The sequence below is a fragment of the Aspergillus multicolor genome (genome assembly GCF_047715735.1).
Source record: "Aspergillus multicolor strain CBS 133.54 unplaced genomic scaffold BDW74scaffold_5, whole genome shotgun sequence".
In the NCBI taxonomy this organism is placed as follows: domain Eukaryota; kingdom Fungi; phylum Ascomycota; class Eurotiomycetes; order Eurotiales; family Aspergillaceae; genus Aspergillus; species Aspergillus multicolor.
This window is the reverse complement of record NW_027395956.1, coordinates 619527-635921: the sequence shown is the minus strand read 5'-3', so window position 1 is coordinate 635921 and position 16395 is coordinate 619527. Positions and strand designations below refer to the sequence as shown.

The following is a 16395-nucleotide window of genomic DNA, read 5'->3' as shown; positions in this document are numbered from 1 at the left end:
TTGAGCCCGTCTGTGCCTGCGCAGTGGATGGCGGGGGGACGCTTGGGCTGCTCAGCTAGGTAATTACAGCTGTTAGTGTTAAGACGCAAGTAGATAGGTATGGTATGCACTTGGTGTTAACTCTGGTGAGAACTTCGTGACTTCACAATGTATTCCCTCGGTAGTTTGTGCTCCCCAGGACCGGCGGTACGTACCTACCTACCATAAGGATATCCCGTGCTGCGTATGCTTTTTTCTCTCCAGGGCTTGAAATCCGTACAGACTGTTGGCGCCCGGAGTCCGGGAACTCGAACACGCGAGCCCCCACCTACCTATCGACAGTTGCAGCGCCTGTGGTGATCTTCCTGGTTGGGGTTCGGGTTACACGCCGGATTGCACCGGGGGCTCTTTCGGCCCTATAGGACTGCAGAACCAGCGTGCCCCTGCATGTAAGACGCGCAGGCCCACCCAGCCACCTGGTTCCGGGGAAGCCGGTAGGGGTCTTTATTTCCAGGGACTTATAAATGGGGTTTCTAAAGTGTCATCGGTGTTTCTATTGCAACTGCTCGATCATAAAGTCCGGCTGCATTCCATCTATCAGGATCCACCGCGAGATCAATCGAGTCAGAACGTCGCTGTCATTCCCGTCGTCCGGTCCAACGCTATCCCCCACATCGCAAAGACCTTACCACACATACGCACTCGTCTCTCAAGATCCCAGTCCAAATCACATCACGATGCACCTGCCCCTCATCTACCGCGCCCTCGCGCTTTCCCTAACAACCACATCACCATCCCCGTCTCAGCTCAAGGGCCAAGACCAGGACCAGGACACATCAACATACTCCCTCGTCCCGGAAACCGACGCCTCCTTCCTCATCGTGCAGAGCGGCGACTGCCTCGACACAACAGCAACCCTCTCAATCCCCGAGGAGGCCGAGGCAAACTGTGTGGACCTGGTCTCCAACGGGCTCGGCGGGATCTACAGCGGCGATGGGGGCCAGTGGCTGACGCTGGACACGGACGCGGAGACGCCGCGGCTGCGCTTTGTTGATGGGGAGCAGCCGGGGTTGCTGTGGATGTTTGATGAGGGGAGTGAGGTATGTTCATTCATTGTATTTGCTGTGTTGAAAAGATGTGTTTATGAGCTGACGGCGGTGCCTGTGGTGTAGGATCCGGCGTACTTTGAGGGTCTTTGTTTAGGAAGTAGCGAGGAAGATGGATGTGAGTTTGGGCTGCCGGGGTGGGATGAGCAGTCTGGGACGGGGCTTGTTGTGCCTGTTTCAGGTAATGAGGATGAGCGGCAGGGACCGAGAGATGGAGATAGTGACGGGGATGACGGCGAAGGGTTTGGGCTCATTCTCATGCGGACGGATAACGGAGCGACTTGAGAGGGAGACAATGATGAGTACCTAATCTGACGCGTGCTTTTTGAACTCTGTGAAATCCAATCAGAGCGTACCATGACAGCCAAGGTAGGGGTGGGCATACTGCCACGAATAGTTCCAAATCCATTACTTCTTCGACGGTTTTCGAAAGGTGTATACGCCTGATGTAGCTCTCCAGTCATGCCTAGGATAATACGACAACGTCTTGGTTCTTACTAGGTCCACCTCCGCCCTCGAAGCCTTGGATAGAACAATGATCGGTGTCCGCATCATCGAACGTCAGGGCAGGTAGTCAGGTCCCTCATCATCAGCAGATTGCGGCGGTTCTGCGTACCACAGTCCAATGGGGGATTGATTGCTCAATTCAATGCGCTGAAATGCCCCGAGACCTGCTCCGAGTTAACGCATGATTTTGGCATTTGCCCTGATGACAGCTGCTCAAGAGACGTCGAACGATAAGAAACTTTGAGACTGCGTTCGAAACCAATCTTCAGGGCAATTGCATTGACAGTTGGTGCCAGCGCGTTGACGACGACGTGGTCTTGGGGCATTTTATGTCGTTCCCTGCGCCAGTCCGCGAGGCTTTGGCGACTCCTCCCCACGCACGTACTGGAAGGTAAATGAAGAAAAAGGTCATATCCTATGGTAGTGGTCCAAGTCTGACGCCTGCAGGTGCAGAGGAAGTCGTAGTGCGAGCGAAAGTGTGGCCGCAGCCGCGTCCGACATTCCCAATCACGACCAGCCCGATTAAGCCTGTTCGAAACCCCAAGGGAGCCCGACCGAGAAACAGCGAGCTGGGGGAGCATGCTTCTAGCCAGTTCGGCAAGGGGTCCTACATCCGAGCCCGGGGATTTCAGTACCTCACAGGCATATTCATGTTCTTCTTGCTGCATATATTCAGCATGGAATCTCCGTTCAGGAGTTGAGCCGTGGAGCATGAAGATAGTCTGACGGTAGTAGATGGGTAGACGTGAGGTAGGCACTTGCCTCACAGCACTCCATTCCCAGTTTTCTTGGAGTGGTAATCCTTATTCTAGAGTGCTTTGGTTAGCTCAGCAAAAAACAACAGGATCCAGCCCGGGCGCGTGTGCTCTGGCGGCAGCCTCAAATCACTGCTACCATCGTTGAATACCTCAACCTTGTATCCAACCCCTCTTTGACCAAATGGTCCTGTGATAACCCCGAGGACTCTTTTCCACAGAGGATCAAATCCTGCTCAAAGGTTCATCCAGACTCTGGCCAGTGTCATAAGGCAATCGATAAGCGCCGGGGTGGACCAGACCCTTCCTTTGATCCTTTGATCCTTTGGCGCGCGATGCACCCCAATAAACAACTTCAACCACCTAGTCGGTACCCAATGGCAAGCATCAGACTAGCCCCCGGCCCCTTGGGCACAAACCCATGTCCGTTTCAGGTCCGTCGCGCGCTTAGCTTCTTTGTTCGTGGACCGGAATGTACCATACCCAATGCCGAGAGGTGGAAGGGTCCTGCTCTAGAGGGCTCTATTAAGAAAGGGTGCGTGTATCACCCTTGCACGCACCTAACTTGAACATCTATTGACTTCACTTGAGGTGCAGAGAGAATACTATGGTAGTTACTGTACCTCTTCAAGCTAACAATGATAAAGTCTTTGAGAACGTAATCTCACAATCTAGGATATTATATTACAAGGGTGAAAGTTGTGGACGCCCTTGACCCTAACGAGTAATTCTATACTATAGTATCGAAAGAAGAAGAAGAGCGAATGGAGAAAGTAAGATACAAAACAACGAAGCAAGAATAAAACAACTGGAACCAGTCTAACTGGAAACCGAACTCTCAGAGATGCCCAAGTCCGCACCAAAAGAGCTGGAGAGCAACCCGCACCCGCAGTCAACCGCGCATACAGTTCCACTGCGCACCCCCAAAGACCGACTGGATGCGCCCGCCAATCCAGGTGCGCTTCCACTCGTCCAGGGCGGCCTCCTCTGCGCGCGAGATGAGGCGGGACTCGTCGCTCACGGCTGTTGGCTGTGGTTCGGCGACTGGTGGGTCGTTGTGAGCGCTTAGGCAGGGGTAAAGCTGTGGATGGAAATGATGATGAATGCTCGCTCAAGCAAAGAGTGCGGAGAATGCAAGAGATGAAATCAGTCCTTGGTGAAAGTGAGGGTGAATGTCTCGGTGAATACGGCAGTGAGGAAACCGGTAGGGGGGGTGGTGGTTTGTGCGCTGGTGGGGGACGGCGTGGCGCTGGACGCAGAGCCGGTGTAGGTGTTGGGGCATGCAATGAAGGATGACCCCGGGCTAGTGGCTAGTGTGCTTGCGGGAGATGGGGATGGAGTAGGGCTGGAGCTTGCAGCGGCGTAGGTATTGGAGCAGGCAGTGAAGGGTGAAGATGGGGTGGTCAGAGTGGAGGTCGACGTAGAGGTCGACGTAGAAGTCACAGTGGCGGTCGTTGTGGAAGTCAAAGTGGAATCCGAGGTAGAGGGGATGGTGGAGCTGGACGCAGAGGATGAGAACGTATTGGGGCACGCAGTAGACGTTGTGTCCGTTAAAATAGTAGTAGTAGAGGAAGGGAAAGAGGAATAAGACGTACCAGTTGCAACATCGGCAGTAGGATCCTTGTCCCTCGCAGCTTTGCGAACACTGCGCTTGGGTGCGTTGTACAACTTCGGACCCGGGATGGGGTACTCCTCTCCGCTCATAACATCCCAGAGATTCCAGTGGAAGCTCTTCTCGTCAGGTTTGTAGAGCTCCGTTCCCGGCGTGCCACGCGGCTGTTTGCTTCCACAACCCGTGACATTCAGGTTGAAACACTGGGGGTACGAGCGTGGGTCGAAAGATCCCAACCATTGAGGAGGGAAGATCATCTCCTGCCGCAGGACGTAGTTGCCGGCTTTCAAGTCAGAAGGAATGATAATATCCCAGTTGTTGCCCTGGTCCTGGAGTTTGTCGGACGCCCAGTAATCGTCGGCAACCTTGACCCCGGCGTGAACAAGCACGCCCGCCTCGGCGATCTTGGAAAACCGCAGGGATATCGGCTTGACTTGACTGCAGTCACCATTGCAGTTGGCCATATAGCTGACAATGGCACCCCCATCTCCATTCTTCAGATCGCCCCAGGTCACTTTCACTGTCGAACCAGCCGAAACCTCGGCAGAGAGCGAACCCGGCTCACTGGCCTGGTTGCAGATGATATCGGGACTCCTGACGTCCTGTACCCAGCTGGACTTGGTCTTCCACGCAACTGTAGCTTTGTGGTCCTTGTTGTCGTCATTGTCAAGGTCGAAGCCAGGGTATTCCTTGCCGCCCGCTTGTATTTTGACAACGGACGGGTTGGGGGATGCAAGGCTTGCGACACCTAGGAGGGAAAAGATAACGGCGGCAGCATAGCGGATGGGTGTAAATGTAACACGGCCAGCGTGCGTTGCAAATAGGAGACGGTAGCGAATCTGGAAGCAACGAGTGAAAGGCCGCGGTCGGGACTACGGATAGAAAAGTTCAAAGGGCACTGGCTGGTGTCTGCACTGAAGAACAGGGATCCTGTGCTGCAGGGGGTCGAAGGGCTATTTATTCCTCGACAGGGGCTCTTTGTGGCTGTCGAGGGTTCGAGTCAATGAGATTGGGCAAGCAAGAAAACAAAGAAAGCTAGGTGGACGCGCGGGACCAGCTGAAACGGACATGAGTTTGTAGGCAAGGGTCGTAACGTCGGTCGTTAGTTACCAAGTGGTCGGGTGAAAGGGTTCATTGGGCACGAGTCCTGAAGGATGAAATAAAGAATCAAAGGAAGGGTTTGTGTCGAAGTCCACCTCGGCGCTTATAGTCGTAGCCGCCTGACATCCGCATTAAAAACGCTTCGAGAAAGTAAAGCAAGCAGCCATCTGATGAGGAGGTCGAACAATGGCAAGAGCGACCATCTGGTGCTGAGTACTGCGTTAGAATGAGTCGCGCAGCACAATCCGGCTGAATCTCTCAAACAACCGCCGAGGCAGAGAACGATCCATCTCGTAGTCTCCCACCCAGACTCCATTGTGCATCACTTCGACTAGCGGCATGATGTTGTTTCGCCACATCGAAATCCTTCTGCGCCAGGTCTTCCAGAGTGTGCCAGCAAGCGTGACGGCGCCTCCAACCCATGCAAGGCACGGCAATGCCAGCCACTGCCAGCGAACGGCGACGTGCGTGACGGACTTTCGAACCTTTCCTCGAACGATATTTGGTGCGGGATTTGTGATTTTCACTTTTTCCGTGGTCATGCTATCCCGGAATGACTTGTTGATCGCCGCCGCAAATTTTCCCATGGTACACTCCATTCTCGCTTCAAGCCCGTGCTTACAGCCAACAATGTCTCCTGTTGACAGGGCCTCGAGAATGTCCAGCTTGGCGTAAATCTCTTTGTCGGACGTTGTAACATACTGCTGTCCGTCCATGGTGCGGAGAAAGTGACCATGAAACACGGCGTCAAGGAACTCCCAAAAGGTGTAGTACGATCGTCGGCCCCAGTCGAACTGTAGGTTGTACTGTCCTATTGCTTCATAATATGAAGTGGGGCGCAAGGCATACGAATCTCTCTCGGTGTCAATGAATACGTCTGTCCAGTTGTGGACCCTCACCTCGCTATAGACGCTGTTGTTCACAGACGCAATAAAGATGTGCACGTATGGCTGAACTATGCATTCGGTTGCTTGCCACGCAGTTGTTTTCGAGGGAATGGTGCGGCTCTGATTGTTCCAGTCCTTTCTGCTGAGGCGCGGAGCAATATACTGGACCACCCTTTCGCTGCGGTCCCCGTATACAACTGCCTCGTCGGACGCAGCAACGCCGATGACAAATTCCTTGCAATATCTCCACTTATCATCTTCTGCAGCAAACCATCCTTGGCTTCCAAATGTTGAATATTGGGAGAGCCGGACTGTGCCCATTGTCACGGGCACTTAACCAGCCAAGTCCTCGCGACATTCGTAGATCAGCTTGTCAGTCACATCCGTGCACAAAGATTCAACTGCGAGCGTTGCTGCCGACGGCCAGGTGCAGTTTGTTGAGGGGCAGGAGTGCCAGGGGATGGCCCAGAGCTTCTTCTCGTCGGGGTTCTACAGCGAATTGTATAGGTTCGCCTTGGGACGCTTGTCGATCGGGATACCTGTGCACGTAACGTTGTCAGAATAGCAATCATCAGAGGTTGACCGACTACGACGTATCGTTCATTGTGGGTGTCCCGTTCATGGGGTTATACAAGGTACAAGTCGAAAACAGGGCGCTCTCGGAGCCGTCGTCAATCAAGCCAGGATAGTATCGGACAAGGTTTTGCGCAAAGGGGTCGATGAACACCGCCACGGCCGTTACGGCGGCGCCCAGCACTGCGAAATGCCTGCGAGGGTATGAGCCAATGTTGCCATCTCCCGCGGTCGAAGAAACTTACCTTCCCCGGAGTTGCCAGATGAGTTGGATTGATCCGTAGACGCCCCGACTTGCTTCATCGAATGTCCGCAGCATCTTGATTTGTCGAAAAGCATCCGCGAGCCAGGACCACTTCAATTGCCCGATGGATTCGCTGCTAGCCAGGGTTGTGGTAGCCTTTGTAGTCACGCTGACAATTGCGATGAGGAAGTTCAGTGATAGGAAGCCCCAGTCAGGCTGAGGCTTGTGATTGTACGCGGACAGAACGGGAATGAGGCCGGTGATCAGGCCGGTGGAGAGGAGCCCCAACCACTCTACGCCGAACCAGTTTGAGACGAGGTGACGGAAGGAGGGCATGTCGATGGGTTGGAGGACGAGGACGAAGTTTTTGCGGGCGGAGGGAAGGGCAATTTCGATGGAATTGTGGAATCGTGGAATCGTACGGCTCTTGGTGACTTGGGAAAGGAAAAATAGATGGAGCTGACGGAGGGAGAAGATGCTCGGAGTAGGAAATGGACCTCCTTTTCCATTCCCTTTTTCCTTTTTACTTCCATAAATACCAGAGACATTGCGCGACGCTATTCGGAGTCCTATCCCGAACCCTGCGAATAAACACCATCAGATTGTTGGCACACTTTGCCCTGTGAGATGAGGTGTAAGCAGGTGTTTAGTTGGAACCACTAACTGACTGCTCCGCGTGGCCCGCTAACTGGACATGTCGCGGGGCCTTCCCCACAGATCCGGTCTCTGACACCCTGGCGTTGAGCAACGCACACCCAAACGTCTTCCCGTCTCGCGGATTCCATCAGTTGTTGCGGCTTTCCGGCGAGCAGACGACTGCGGTTTGCCGTCGGCATCTATCCTTTCCGGCAGTTTGTCCCTATGCGGAACAAATGGCTGGCTTGGTACGTGCGAACAGGGACCTCGGGATCGACAGGGGGAACCACGCTTAGGGCTGGGCCCGATACGAGAACTATTTCTTCGCTATACGAGCCCGGAAAAGTTAAACAAGCCACTGTCGTGCAGAAATCTTTGCCGGCCACTAAGAGCAGAGTTACAGTGTTGAGACTTCGCTTACGAGCGACCTTTGCTGCAGCCGCTGGTCGAATTTACTCCACCGTTCGTAAGGTTGTGCCGGTGCAGTATGGTAGCTCGCCCCGGAGCCCTATCTCGCTCACAAACTTGGCCGATCTGCCCCTTCAAAACGCCAAGGTATGCACCGAAGTGGGCTGATTGCCCTCCAAGCGACGAGATTCCTCCTCAAAGCCCACTTTCACCTTGATATGTTTCCTATTATTGGTCTCCATGTCCTTCGCGCCGATCGAGTTGGGTATCAGCATTGGTCCCTGGGACCGAAGACTGGTATCGCCTGGATACATTTTATCGCGTCGTATCATACTTCTAGCAACTAGACTAAGAGTACATAGGAGGAGCTGTGCCCTCAAGCCCCCGCGTCTCCAAGTTATTAATAACATTCGCATCGTCAATGCACCCATTTGCTTACACTAGCAAGTCAGTGAAAGCACTACAGCGTCAGCAACTAGCATCACCCTTGAACTCTTCTTCAGTCACTATGGTCGCCCACCGCCTCGTATTCTGATCCAAGACCTGTGGAAGCGAAGACAACTTTAATCCCTTGGCTTGCCCTCAACGTGTGCACCTGCATGGCCATCAGCTATCTGCCATCTGCCATCCAAACACGGGGTGCATAAACTTTTCATGCTGGCAGCAGGTGGCTGACACATCATGCATAAGCGAGCCTTTATGCAAGCATGGCTGATCTGCATAAGCACCTTATTGGTAGGCGGTGGGTGACTGTCACCTGTGGGCAGAATAAGGCCCGCGCGACCACGACCGACTGTAGGCAGCCTGGCGAACTGTTGTGAGCAAGTCAATACTTACCACAGACATTTCAGTGCAAGATACTAATCTGATCCACAGGACACAAAGAAGACCTTTTTTCTCACACTCTCTGGCAACGCGCCTGCTTGACGGCCTTGGCCTTGTTCCGTCTGTAAGGCTCAGAGCTGGACTCGCCCGATCGAGAGAGCGTCAAATTATATATTTCGTGCACCCGGAAGACCACCATCGGTTTCGCTTCAAGGAGCCAGCACTCGTACCCGTAGTTCCATCCGCACGACTGCGGAAGACTGTATATAAATCTAAAAAGCCTACTTATATAACTGACCACTGCGCGGAAATCAGTGCCAAGAGAGAAATGCAAGATACGCCCGACAATCTGGTGTCAGCTGCAAACAGCAATGTCCCTTGAGCGAGCATCCGGGGCCTCCGTCCCCGCTATGTCCGTGACGAAGACTGGCATCTTGTGCGACAAGGTCTTAGACTTACCACGAGATCAAAACGTTGCAAAGCGAATAATGCGACATGTCTCGCTGTAGCCTGAAAGGCGAGGCAACAGCCAATAGCCCTCTTAGTATACGGGTAAACGGGGAACCGCCACACTGAACACCCAGGAACATCACAAGTATCTTACTGACAGTTGCCTTGGGGCGCTAGTCCAGTCACGAGTATAGCTGCTTGGCGGATTCTTGATTAAATGATGTTACTTTTAGTAGATAATTCCTTGTCTTGTAAGGCTTCTTTCTCGGAAGAAGGCTATCAGACCGTGACCCCCACCAAGGGTTATCTAACAATTAACGCTTTGGTATCTCGATCCTGCTGGAAAATAGACAGTCGCAATGTACCGAAGAGACTCATAGCTGAGAATATTCTAGGTATGCGGACCGCGGCAGTTCTTAATCTACCATACCTACCTCTCAGCTCGTCGCACTATTGGGAAGGTAGCCTGTTGGTACATACTTGGGTCTATCTGAGGTCAGGACATCTTGGACGGGCGCACAGAGTTGGATAAGCTCCAGAGCTCATTGATGGAATCCGGTAGATACCATATACTCACTTCTCAATAAAGGAGTCTAGGGATGTTGCCGGCAGAGTAAATCCTCGTCCAAGTATAATGGATGCTACTCCTTCAATATTGCACTGTATATATAGTATGGTGTAGTTTATAAAATGTGCAGCGACTGATATTTTATGGGAATTCCTAAGCACATTATTGAGTGGCCAAGGACGTGCCACGGTATCCGTCCACTCGTGCACATCTAAGCCACAGAACTACGAGGGGAAAATTGAACTTTGACAGCAGAAGATATCCAGAACTTTAACAAGATATGTAGAAGTTGGTAGGCGAGGAAATCGCATACCCCGTAGCGTACCATAGAGCGGGGGTCCAACAATTGAATGGACTGATCCGACAACTCATTCCTTCCAAGTTATATGCGAGCTCCAGCACCAATGGTAGCTATTGTTGAATGTGTGGAGTTTTTCGCAGATTCTTCGACTTATACTGATACTGCATCGCACGACCTACAAGATTTTGTGAGCTCTCCTCCCTGTTCAACGGCTGGGAATTAACATAAGACTCAAGTTGACTCTATAATCATCACAAGTCGCGCTTTTAAGTTCCAGCAGCAAACAGGAATGCAACAAACAGAGATACTCATACAGACATGAAAGCCTTATAGCCTAAGAAGTTTTTTGATTACCAATGGGGTATATCCCAAACGAAAGAGGTATGGTATCTACAAAGGAAAAATAACGCCCTCACAAAGAAACCCTCCACCACAGTCACCTAGATCCGACACCTGGAGCATCCAGTGTATAGTATACTAAACCGCAGCCTCTCGTATGCAATTCAAGCAAGTATCCGCATCAAATATGCTGCCTCACCCTCACAGGAACAACCGGGCTCGCGAGCCCCTCATTCCCCAAGGACCCCAACGACCCCCCCTCCCCCACATCCCCCGGCCTCCGCTCCTCATACTCAACAATGACCTCTCTTGTCTGATAAATATTATGATGCTGGCCCTGCGCCATCGTCCCACTCGGTCTTGGCGAGAGAATATGCCGCGTGTCGACGTCCTCCTCGTCCCCTTTCACCGCGTCGCTCCCGCTATCGCTGCGCTCATGGCCTTTTGGCACAACGGAGGTGACTAGTGTATCCATCCCGTAGCTTTCCTTGCGTGTGCGGTTTCCGGTTGTTTTGCCGTAGGATGACCCGTTGATGTTGTTGTAGTTTGAGGCGTCCTTGGAGGAGACTTGGCCGCGGAGGGAGCGGTAGAGGGGGCGGAGGGCCGGTGCGGAGACGCAGAGGATTGTGGTTGTGAGTTCGGAGTTCGTCCAGATTACGGAGTCGGTTGTTGCGTCTGTGGACAGAGATTGTTAGTTGGGGATCTTGGGTTTGGGGCAGAGGGGTGGGAGGGGGAGGGTGTACAGAGGTAGTCTGTTGAGACCTTCAGTGCGCCGAGACTGGTTGTTCGGATGACGCCGCATATTCCAGCACTGCATAGGCCTTGTGTTAGTTCGAGCAGTTAAGATAGAGAGCTGGATAGTAGCGAACGTACAATACTCCCAGACTCAGCGACAGGCAGATGGTGATCTTCTCCTTGCGCTTGATGTTCAGGTTCCAGAGCGCATACCACGGGAACAAGGCGAGGACGAAGTCGAGGACGGCGGACCACGCTGGTCACATATAAATCTCATCTTTATATCTGATAAGTGGGTAAGGAGTACTAACCACACATAACAGTCGCAATTTGCGTCAAATCCAGCGGACAGCTCTGCTGCGGAACCCTCGAGTCCCAAATCGATTGGACAGGCGTGCATTGCGCAAAGACACTGATCGCCAGTAATAAACTCAGCGCCATGATGGTGATGTTCCAGAACCATAAGAAGGCCTTGTGCCTATTCCACAGAAGTACCAGATGTCAGTGATTGCTTCCTGTACGGTGGCGCTGTTATCTGTTTTCGTCGCGGACGCACCATTTATTAACAACAATCCTCATCAAGAATGCTGTGACCGCGCACTTGCTCAAACCCATTGCAATCGAGATAACCGTCTGCCCGACTAGCAGCAGCAGCATGCCGTGGCTATTCTGGTGTTGTGAGAGCAGGTCGGCATGCACGCCCATCCCGTACGTCGCGGATGCGGTACATAGTGCGCAGAATGCGACCATGAGTACCTGGAGTTCAACAAGATGTCAGATCAATTCCGCTACATACGAGGCACAATATGTCAAGGGTCTTTAAGGGCAGTGTAGCGTAGACGTACCCATGTCAACGCCAGCAATAAATCATCCCACCCCGTATTCCGCAGAATGAAAAGGCGCGTATAAAATCGCGCGCAAAGAATGACAAGACACAGGAATACCTCCATCCAGAGGACGCCCACGAGCGTAGGGCCCTTTTGACGGAGTGTCATTCTGTCGTTGATTCTGGGAGAGTGCAAAAAGGGCAGTACCGAGTGGCTGGGATGGTGTTTCAACGGTCAAAGTTTAATATATCGCACGTGTGTGCTAGACTGCCTTGGTGCGTGCACGTAGATTGAACTAGGAAAGGGGTTAGGGGCCAGAAACCACGAGGTTACCGGTAGTCTGACTCTGACTACTACTTGACCTAACCATCTTCACACAGATGGTATGTGCATGCTTTCAGCACGGCCGAGTCCGTGAGGAATAGCCAGTTCGATGTATCATGTCAAACCTCTTCACGGACTGCGCTTGAACCAATCCCCGAACGCATGGCACGGGGGCTGAAGAATTGAATGCTATAGTGGATGAAAATCTGTAGATAATAGCCTATAGCAATCACATTGCCAGGAACGCGGCCCTGGGACTGTCACAAAATGCGCTTGTGAACGCCGTCGAGACACTACGGACATCTGTTTGACACTTATCACATGCTTTAGCTTCTGCACGCTTCTGCATGGGGAAGCTCGAGGGTAATTCCGACTCCCCACTCGAAATCCTTGCACATTAGCCCTGTGGGGGCGTGTGGACCGACGGCGTCCCAGCAAGACAGCCAAGACGGGACGTCGTATGACAGCTCACAAGCTTGGTTTCTGCAGGCCGGCTTGGGTTGGTTTCATGGTGAGTCCTTGCCCTGGGACACTAGACGAGCGTTGGGGGATTCCTGAAGGATTTCTGCCCCTGTTAGTTTGGAGCTGCAAAGTGCGGTGTCGGGATTCGGCAAGCCACGGGCAAGAAACAAAACGTGCCATACTCTGGGTGCTTGTTGGGGAGAGTCTAGTATGGCGAGATCGTGCAAAAGTACGACATCCACAGTCCGTAAGATACAAGATCTCGCTGTGCCCTCCAGCTGCCCTGTCCACCTTCCACAAGACAAGTCCAGGCTGTCCAGCCCGTGTCCAGTGCAGAAGTGGCGGGGTATACCTTCCTTTCGTAGAAAAAGGTGGACTTCTGCAGTGGCATTCTGCAACATGTCTCGGTCCACAGACGTCCAGAACACCACCGACCCTCTGTGATTGCCGGCGTACCTTCCTCAAGGGAATCGGAAACGCAGGCCGTGTCAGCCAAGGCCACTAGCTGGCTTTAGACAGGGATGGAGAGTGAGATCGGCGGGGCGGGCCGGGTCCGGCTCTGCGTGGCGCATGAAGTGACAGCGGATGGTGGAGACACGGCTGGTAGCCCTAACCCGGTGTGTCTTACGGGGTAGTTGCCGGCAGACAAGCTTCGACATTGCATCCAATTAGATTAAGTAGTATTTCCGAATCATGTTGCACTCTGCAGAATAATCAAATCCACCTACTCATTCTCACACTTCACTCGTCTCAGTCTGCCCCTCACTCCGTACAGAGCACGGAGCACCTATAAAACAGCAACCCATACGACACCCCTCTCCTCTCCTCACGCCTCCGCCGAGTCGGAGCTCGAACCCGCCCCTTCAGCATCAAGCGCGTCCTTCAAATCAAGCTCAACCGTATCCCCAAACCGCGCATTAATCTCCTCAAGACTCAACCCCATGGTCTCCGGAAAATAGAACACTATCATAACTGTGGAGACGACCGTAACAGCCACAAAGACCATGTAGTACTTCCAGCCGATCGTCGCCAGCGCCGTCGTAACAGGCGCCGTGTACGCCACCGCATTCCCAAAGAAACTCGCAAACGCAATCGTCGACCCCTCGCTGCGCAGGTGCGTGGGCCAGATCTCTGCTGCGTACACGTACGCCGTGCACTCGATCGTCGACGTAAAGTACGCGCCAAAGATGAAGTAGAATGCCACGGCGGCATTTATGCCGGGCGTGTAAGTGCTGTTTAGGTAGTATTTCTCTAGCACGCCCATGATTGCGATCATGGCGGCGCTGCCGAAGCCTCCAGCCACTACACACAACACCATTAGCACCGATTTCACCATTCAACAAAAGAGATAGGGTAAAGGAAAAGTAGACATACCAAGCAACTTCACCCGTCCCACCCGATCAAGTAGCAGGACATTGATCCCACACCCAATAACCGCACAAACTGTCCAGACAACACCAAGACCCAGCTGCATGGTCGTTCCAAACCCAAGCGTGCCCATGAGGGTTGGAATGAGATTCGCAATGGCCGTGATACCAGTCCCCTGTCCCATAACCCAGAGCAGGATCGAGCACAGCGCGCGCTTGCGGTGGCTCGCGGTCTTGATGATGTGCAGGTATCCGCGCGGCGTGTTGCGCTCAAACTCAACCTGCGCTTTGATCTGCTTGGCCTCGGCGTGCGCGAATGTAGCTCTCGAATCACTCTTCGTCGCGTGCAGGTATTCCAGGACCTTCTTTGCTTCGTCGTCTCGTCCGACTTCTGTGAGCCAGCGGGGAGATTCGGGAATGAAGAAGAGCGATGCAAATAGCAGGACACCGATTACGGTGAGAACAATGTATACGAGGCGCCATTGGATATCGCTCGTCACGAAGCTGAAGGCCAAGGCGCAGAGCGCGCAAATGATGTAGGATGTCACCACGCTCACGCCGTTCAGGCCGACCAAGATACCGCGTGTATGCGGGGGTGAGACCTCGGCGAGGTAGACCGGAGTGTTGGCGAAGACCATGCCCGCGCCGATACCGCAGATCATGCGCGCGACGATGAACATCTTGATGTCGACAGCGCCGGCTTGCAGGGCACCCGAGATGATGACGATCAGGGCGGCGGCCATGTTGGCTGGGCGCCGGCCGAATTTGGTGGAGAGGGGGGCTTGGAGGATTGCGCCGACAAAGGCGCCGCCGAGGAAGCTGGACGTTGTTGTTAGTTGGCTTGAGTAGAAGGGGTTAATGAGGGTGACTGGCGTACCCAGAGAGCAGACCATCCTGGATGTCAGTTGAGTCGGGGCCGCTGAGGAATTTGGCGATGAACGTTGTTTGTGAGAGAGTGCCGGAGGCGGCGTTGGCTGCGAAGCCGTAGGTGAACCCTCCGAGGCAGGAAGTTATGATGACCTGGTCAAAGTTAGAGATCTTGAAAGGCGATGACGAGGATAAGATAGCATACCAAGATATTGATCAAAGTAGTCTCGGGAACCTCGCCCTTGATGCCACGCACACCGACGACAGAGGTGTCTTTCTCTGAGACGAACATGGTGAAGATAGGACTCTCCAAGTCTTGACGAACAATGTAACCGAGACAAAGCTGCAAGAAGGAAAGAGAAGAGCGACCTATGCCTCTGCGAAGGTGGGTTAAGTATCGTCCCCGGCTGGAAAGTCTGCAGGTACCAGGGCTTACCCCTATCCCAGTCCGCTTTGGGATGTAGTGCAATGTACCCTAGGCAAACAGCTCATCGGCTGTTCCACGTTATCCCCGTGCGTCGTTCATAGCGGAAACGCGCCCGCCGCGTGGCCAATTTGCGCAGAAAGTGTGGAGGGCAGACCTGCAGTGGCCATTGAGTAGTCCGAGGTAGCTCCAAGTTCAATTTACGCGCACTAAGTGCCCCCTCCGTAATGCAGAATCTGTCCTGTTCCCACAGCTTTGCCCAATGATGTTTTTAGTTGCAATTGAACGTTGCAGGACCTGGAGACGCTTCGCGTGGCGTTCTGCTGGTGCACCGTTGGCCCACAGGTCAAGGCTAACTCGCACTGTACGAACCATAAGATACCTCGAACGTGAAGAATGTGGTTACCATGTGGCGCCAGACCTGTTGCTATGGGGTGGAGCCACTTTACTTGCTATCATGCCATGTACTGTTCCCCAGAGCATTTCTGGATTTGCCCTGGGTCAACCGGGAGAGAGACGATTACAAACGCTTCTTTGAGATAAGTCCACAATTATGTAAACGCCAAGCAGAAACAGGTTGTTTTCTAAACATATATTGCTCATTTTGAAGCACGGGTTGTCTTTCTGTAGAAATACATCAATATAACCATGACTAGCCCACGAAGTCCCTGACGGTGTAGCCTTAAAAATTTTATTCCGCCTGCCTTTGCACCTATATCGCCGTTATTAAGATCACCCAGTTAGCCCAGACGCCAATACCATCTAACGCTCTAGCTGCAGTAAAACTCTGAACGGCGCCTTCTTCTGCCTTGCTTGGTATCTTCACCAGCGTTTGGCGCGCGATCCAACCCTGCTATCATGTCTAGCGTCTCCAAGACCTCCAACCTCGTATCCAGGACGGCACGAATTTCGACACTAAGGAATTAGGGCTAATGTCTTATATTGCCTAGGGCCGGAATCCCTCCGTGCGCCAGCTCCACCCGTGGCGCCGAGGCGAAAGCTAAAGCAAGCCGTCCCGCCTGGCGCAGCGCCACAACAACCGCCTGTCTCGAACCGTGCCGCTTATCCCCATCCAGAACCAGGCACGGCAGATTTTCG

General features: G+C 53.1%; 5 protein-coding genes across 5 annotated transcripts; 1 reads left to right on the top strand and 4 right to left on the bottom strand.

Annotated features, from left to right (window-relative positions):
• Positions 1-716: 716 nt before the first annotated feature.
• BDW74DRAFT_175597 (uncharacterized protein) lies at positions 717-1370 on the top strand (the record flags this gene model as incomplete). The annotated part of the gene is made up of 2 exons (XM_073728378.1): positions 717-1079; positions 1152-1370. The coding sequence occupies 2 exons, from the start codon at positions 717-719 to the stop codon at positions 1368-1370; spliced, it is 582 nt and encodes a 193-aa protein (XP_073586540.1).
• A 2123-nt stretch (positions 1371-3493) lies between these two features.
• Positions 3494-6268, bottom strand: BDW74DRAFT_175596 (lytic polysaccharide monooxygenase auxiliary activity family 9 protein; the record flags this gene model as incomplete). The annotated part of the gene is made up of 2 exons (XM_073728377.1): positions 3494-4798; positions 5366-6268. The coding sequence occupies 2 exons, from the start codon at positions 6266-6268 to the stop codon at positions 3494-3496; spliced, it is 2208 nt and encodes a 735-aa protein (XP_073586539.1).
• Positions 6269-6533: 265 nt separating this feature from the next.
• Positions 6534-7100, bottom strand: BDW74DRAFT_175595 (DUF3176 domain-containing protein; the record flags this gene model as incomplete). The annotated part of the gene is made up of 2 exons (XM_073728376.1): positions 6534-6714; positions 6766-7100. 2 exons carry the CDS (start codon positions 7098-7100, stop codon positions 6534-6536), a joined length of 516 nt encoding a protein of 171 aa, XP_073586538.1.
• A 3226-nt stretch (positions 7101-10326) lies between these two features.
• On the bottom strand, positions 10327-12021 carry BDW74DRAFT_189220 (uncharacterized protein; the record flags this gene model as incomplete). The annotated part of the gene is made up of 6 exons (XM_073731922.1): positions 10327-10966; positions 11035-11102; positions 11165-11282; positions 11338-11504; positions 11583-11782; positions 11872-12021. 6 exons carry the CDS (start codon positions 12019-12021, stop codon positions 10473-10475), a joined length of 1197 nt encoding a protein of 398 aa, XP_073586537.1. The 3' UTR covers positions 10327-10472.
• Positions 12022-13465: 1444 nt separating this feature from the next.
• BDW74DRAFT_166456 (uncharacterized protein) lies at positions 13466-15165 on the bottom strand (the record flags this gene model as incomplete). Its single annotated transcript, XM_073726565.1, has 4 exons — positions 13466-13941; positions 14014-14825; positions 14884-15026; positions 15079-15165. 4 exons carry the CDS (start codon positions 15163-15165, stop codon positions 13466-13468), a joined length of 1518 nt encoding a protein of 505 aa, XP_073586536.1.
• Between the last annotated feature and the right edge of the window lie 1230 nt (positions 15166-16395).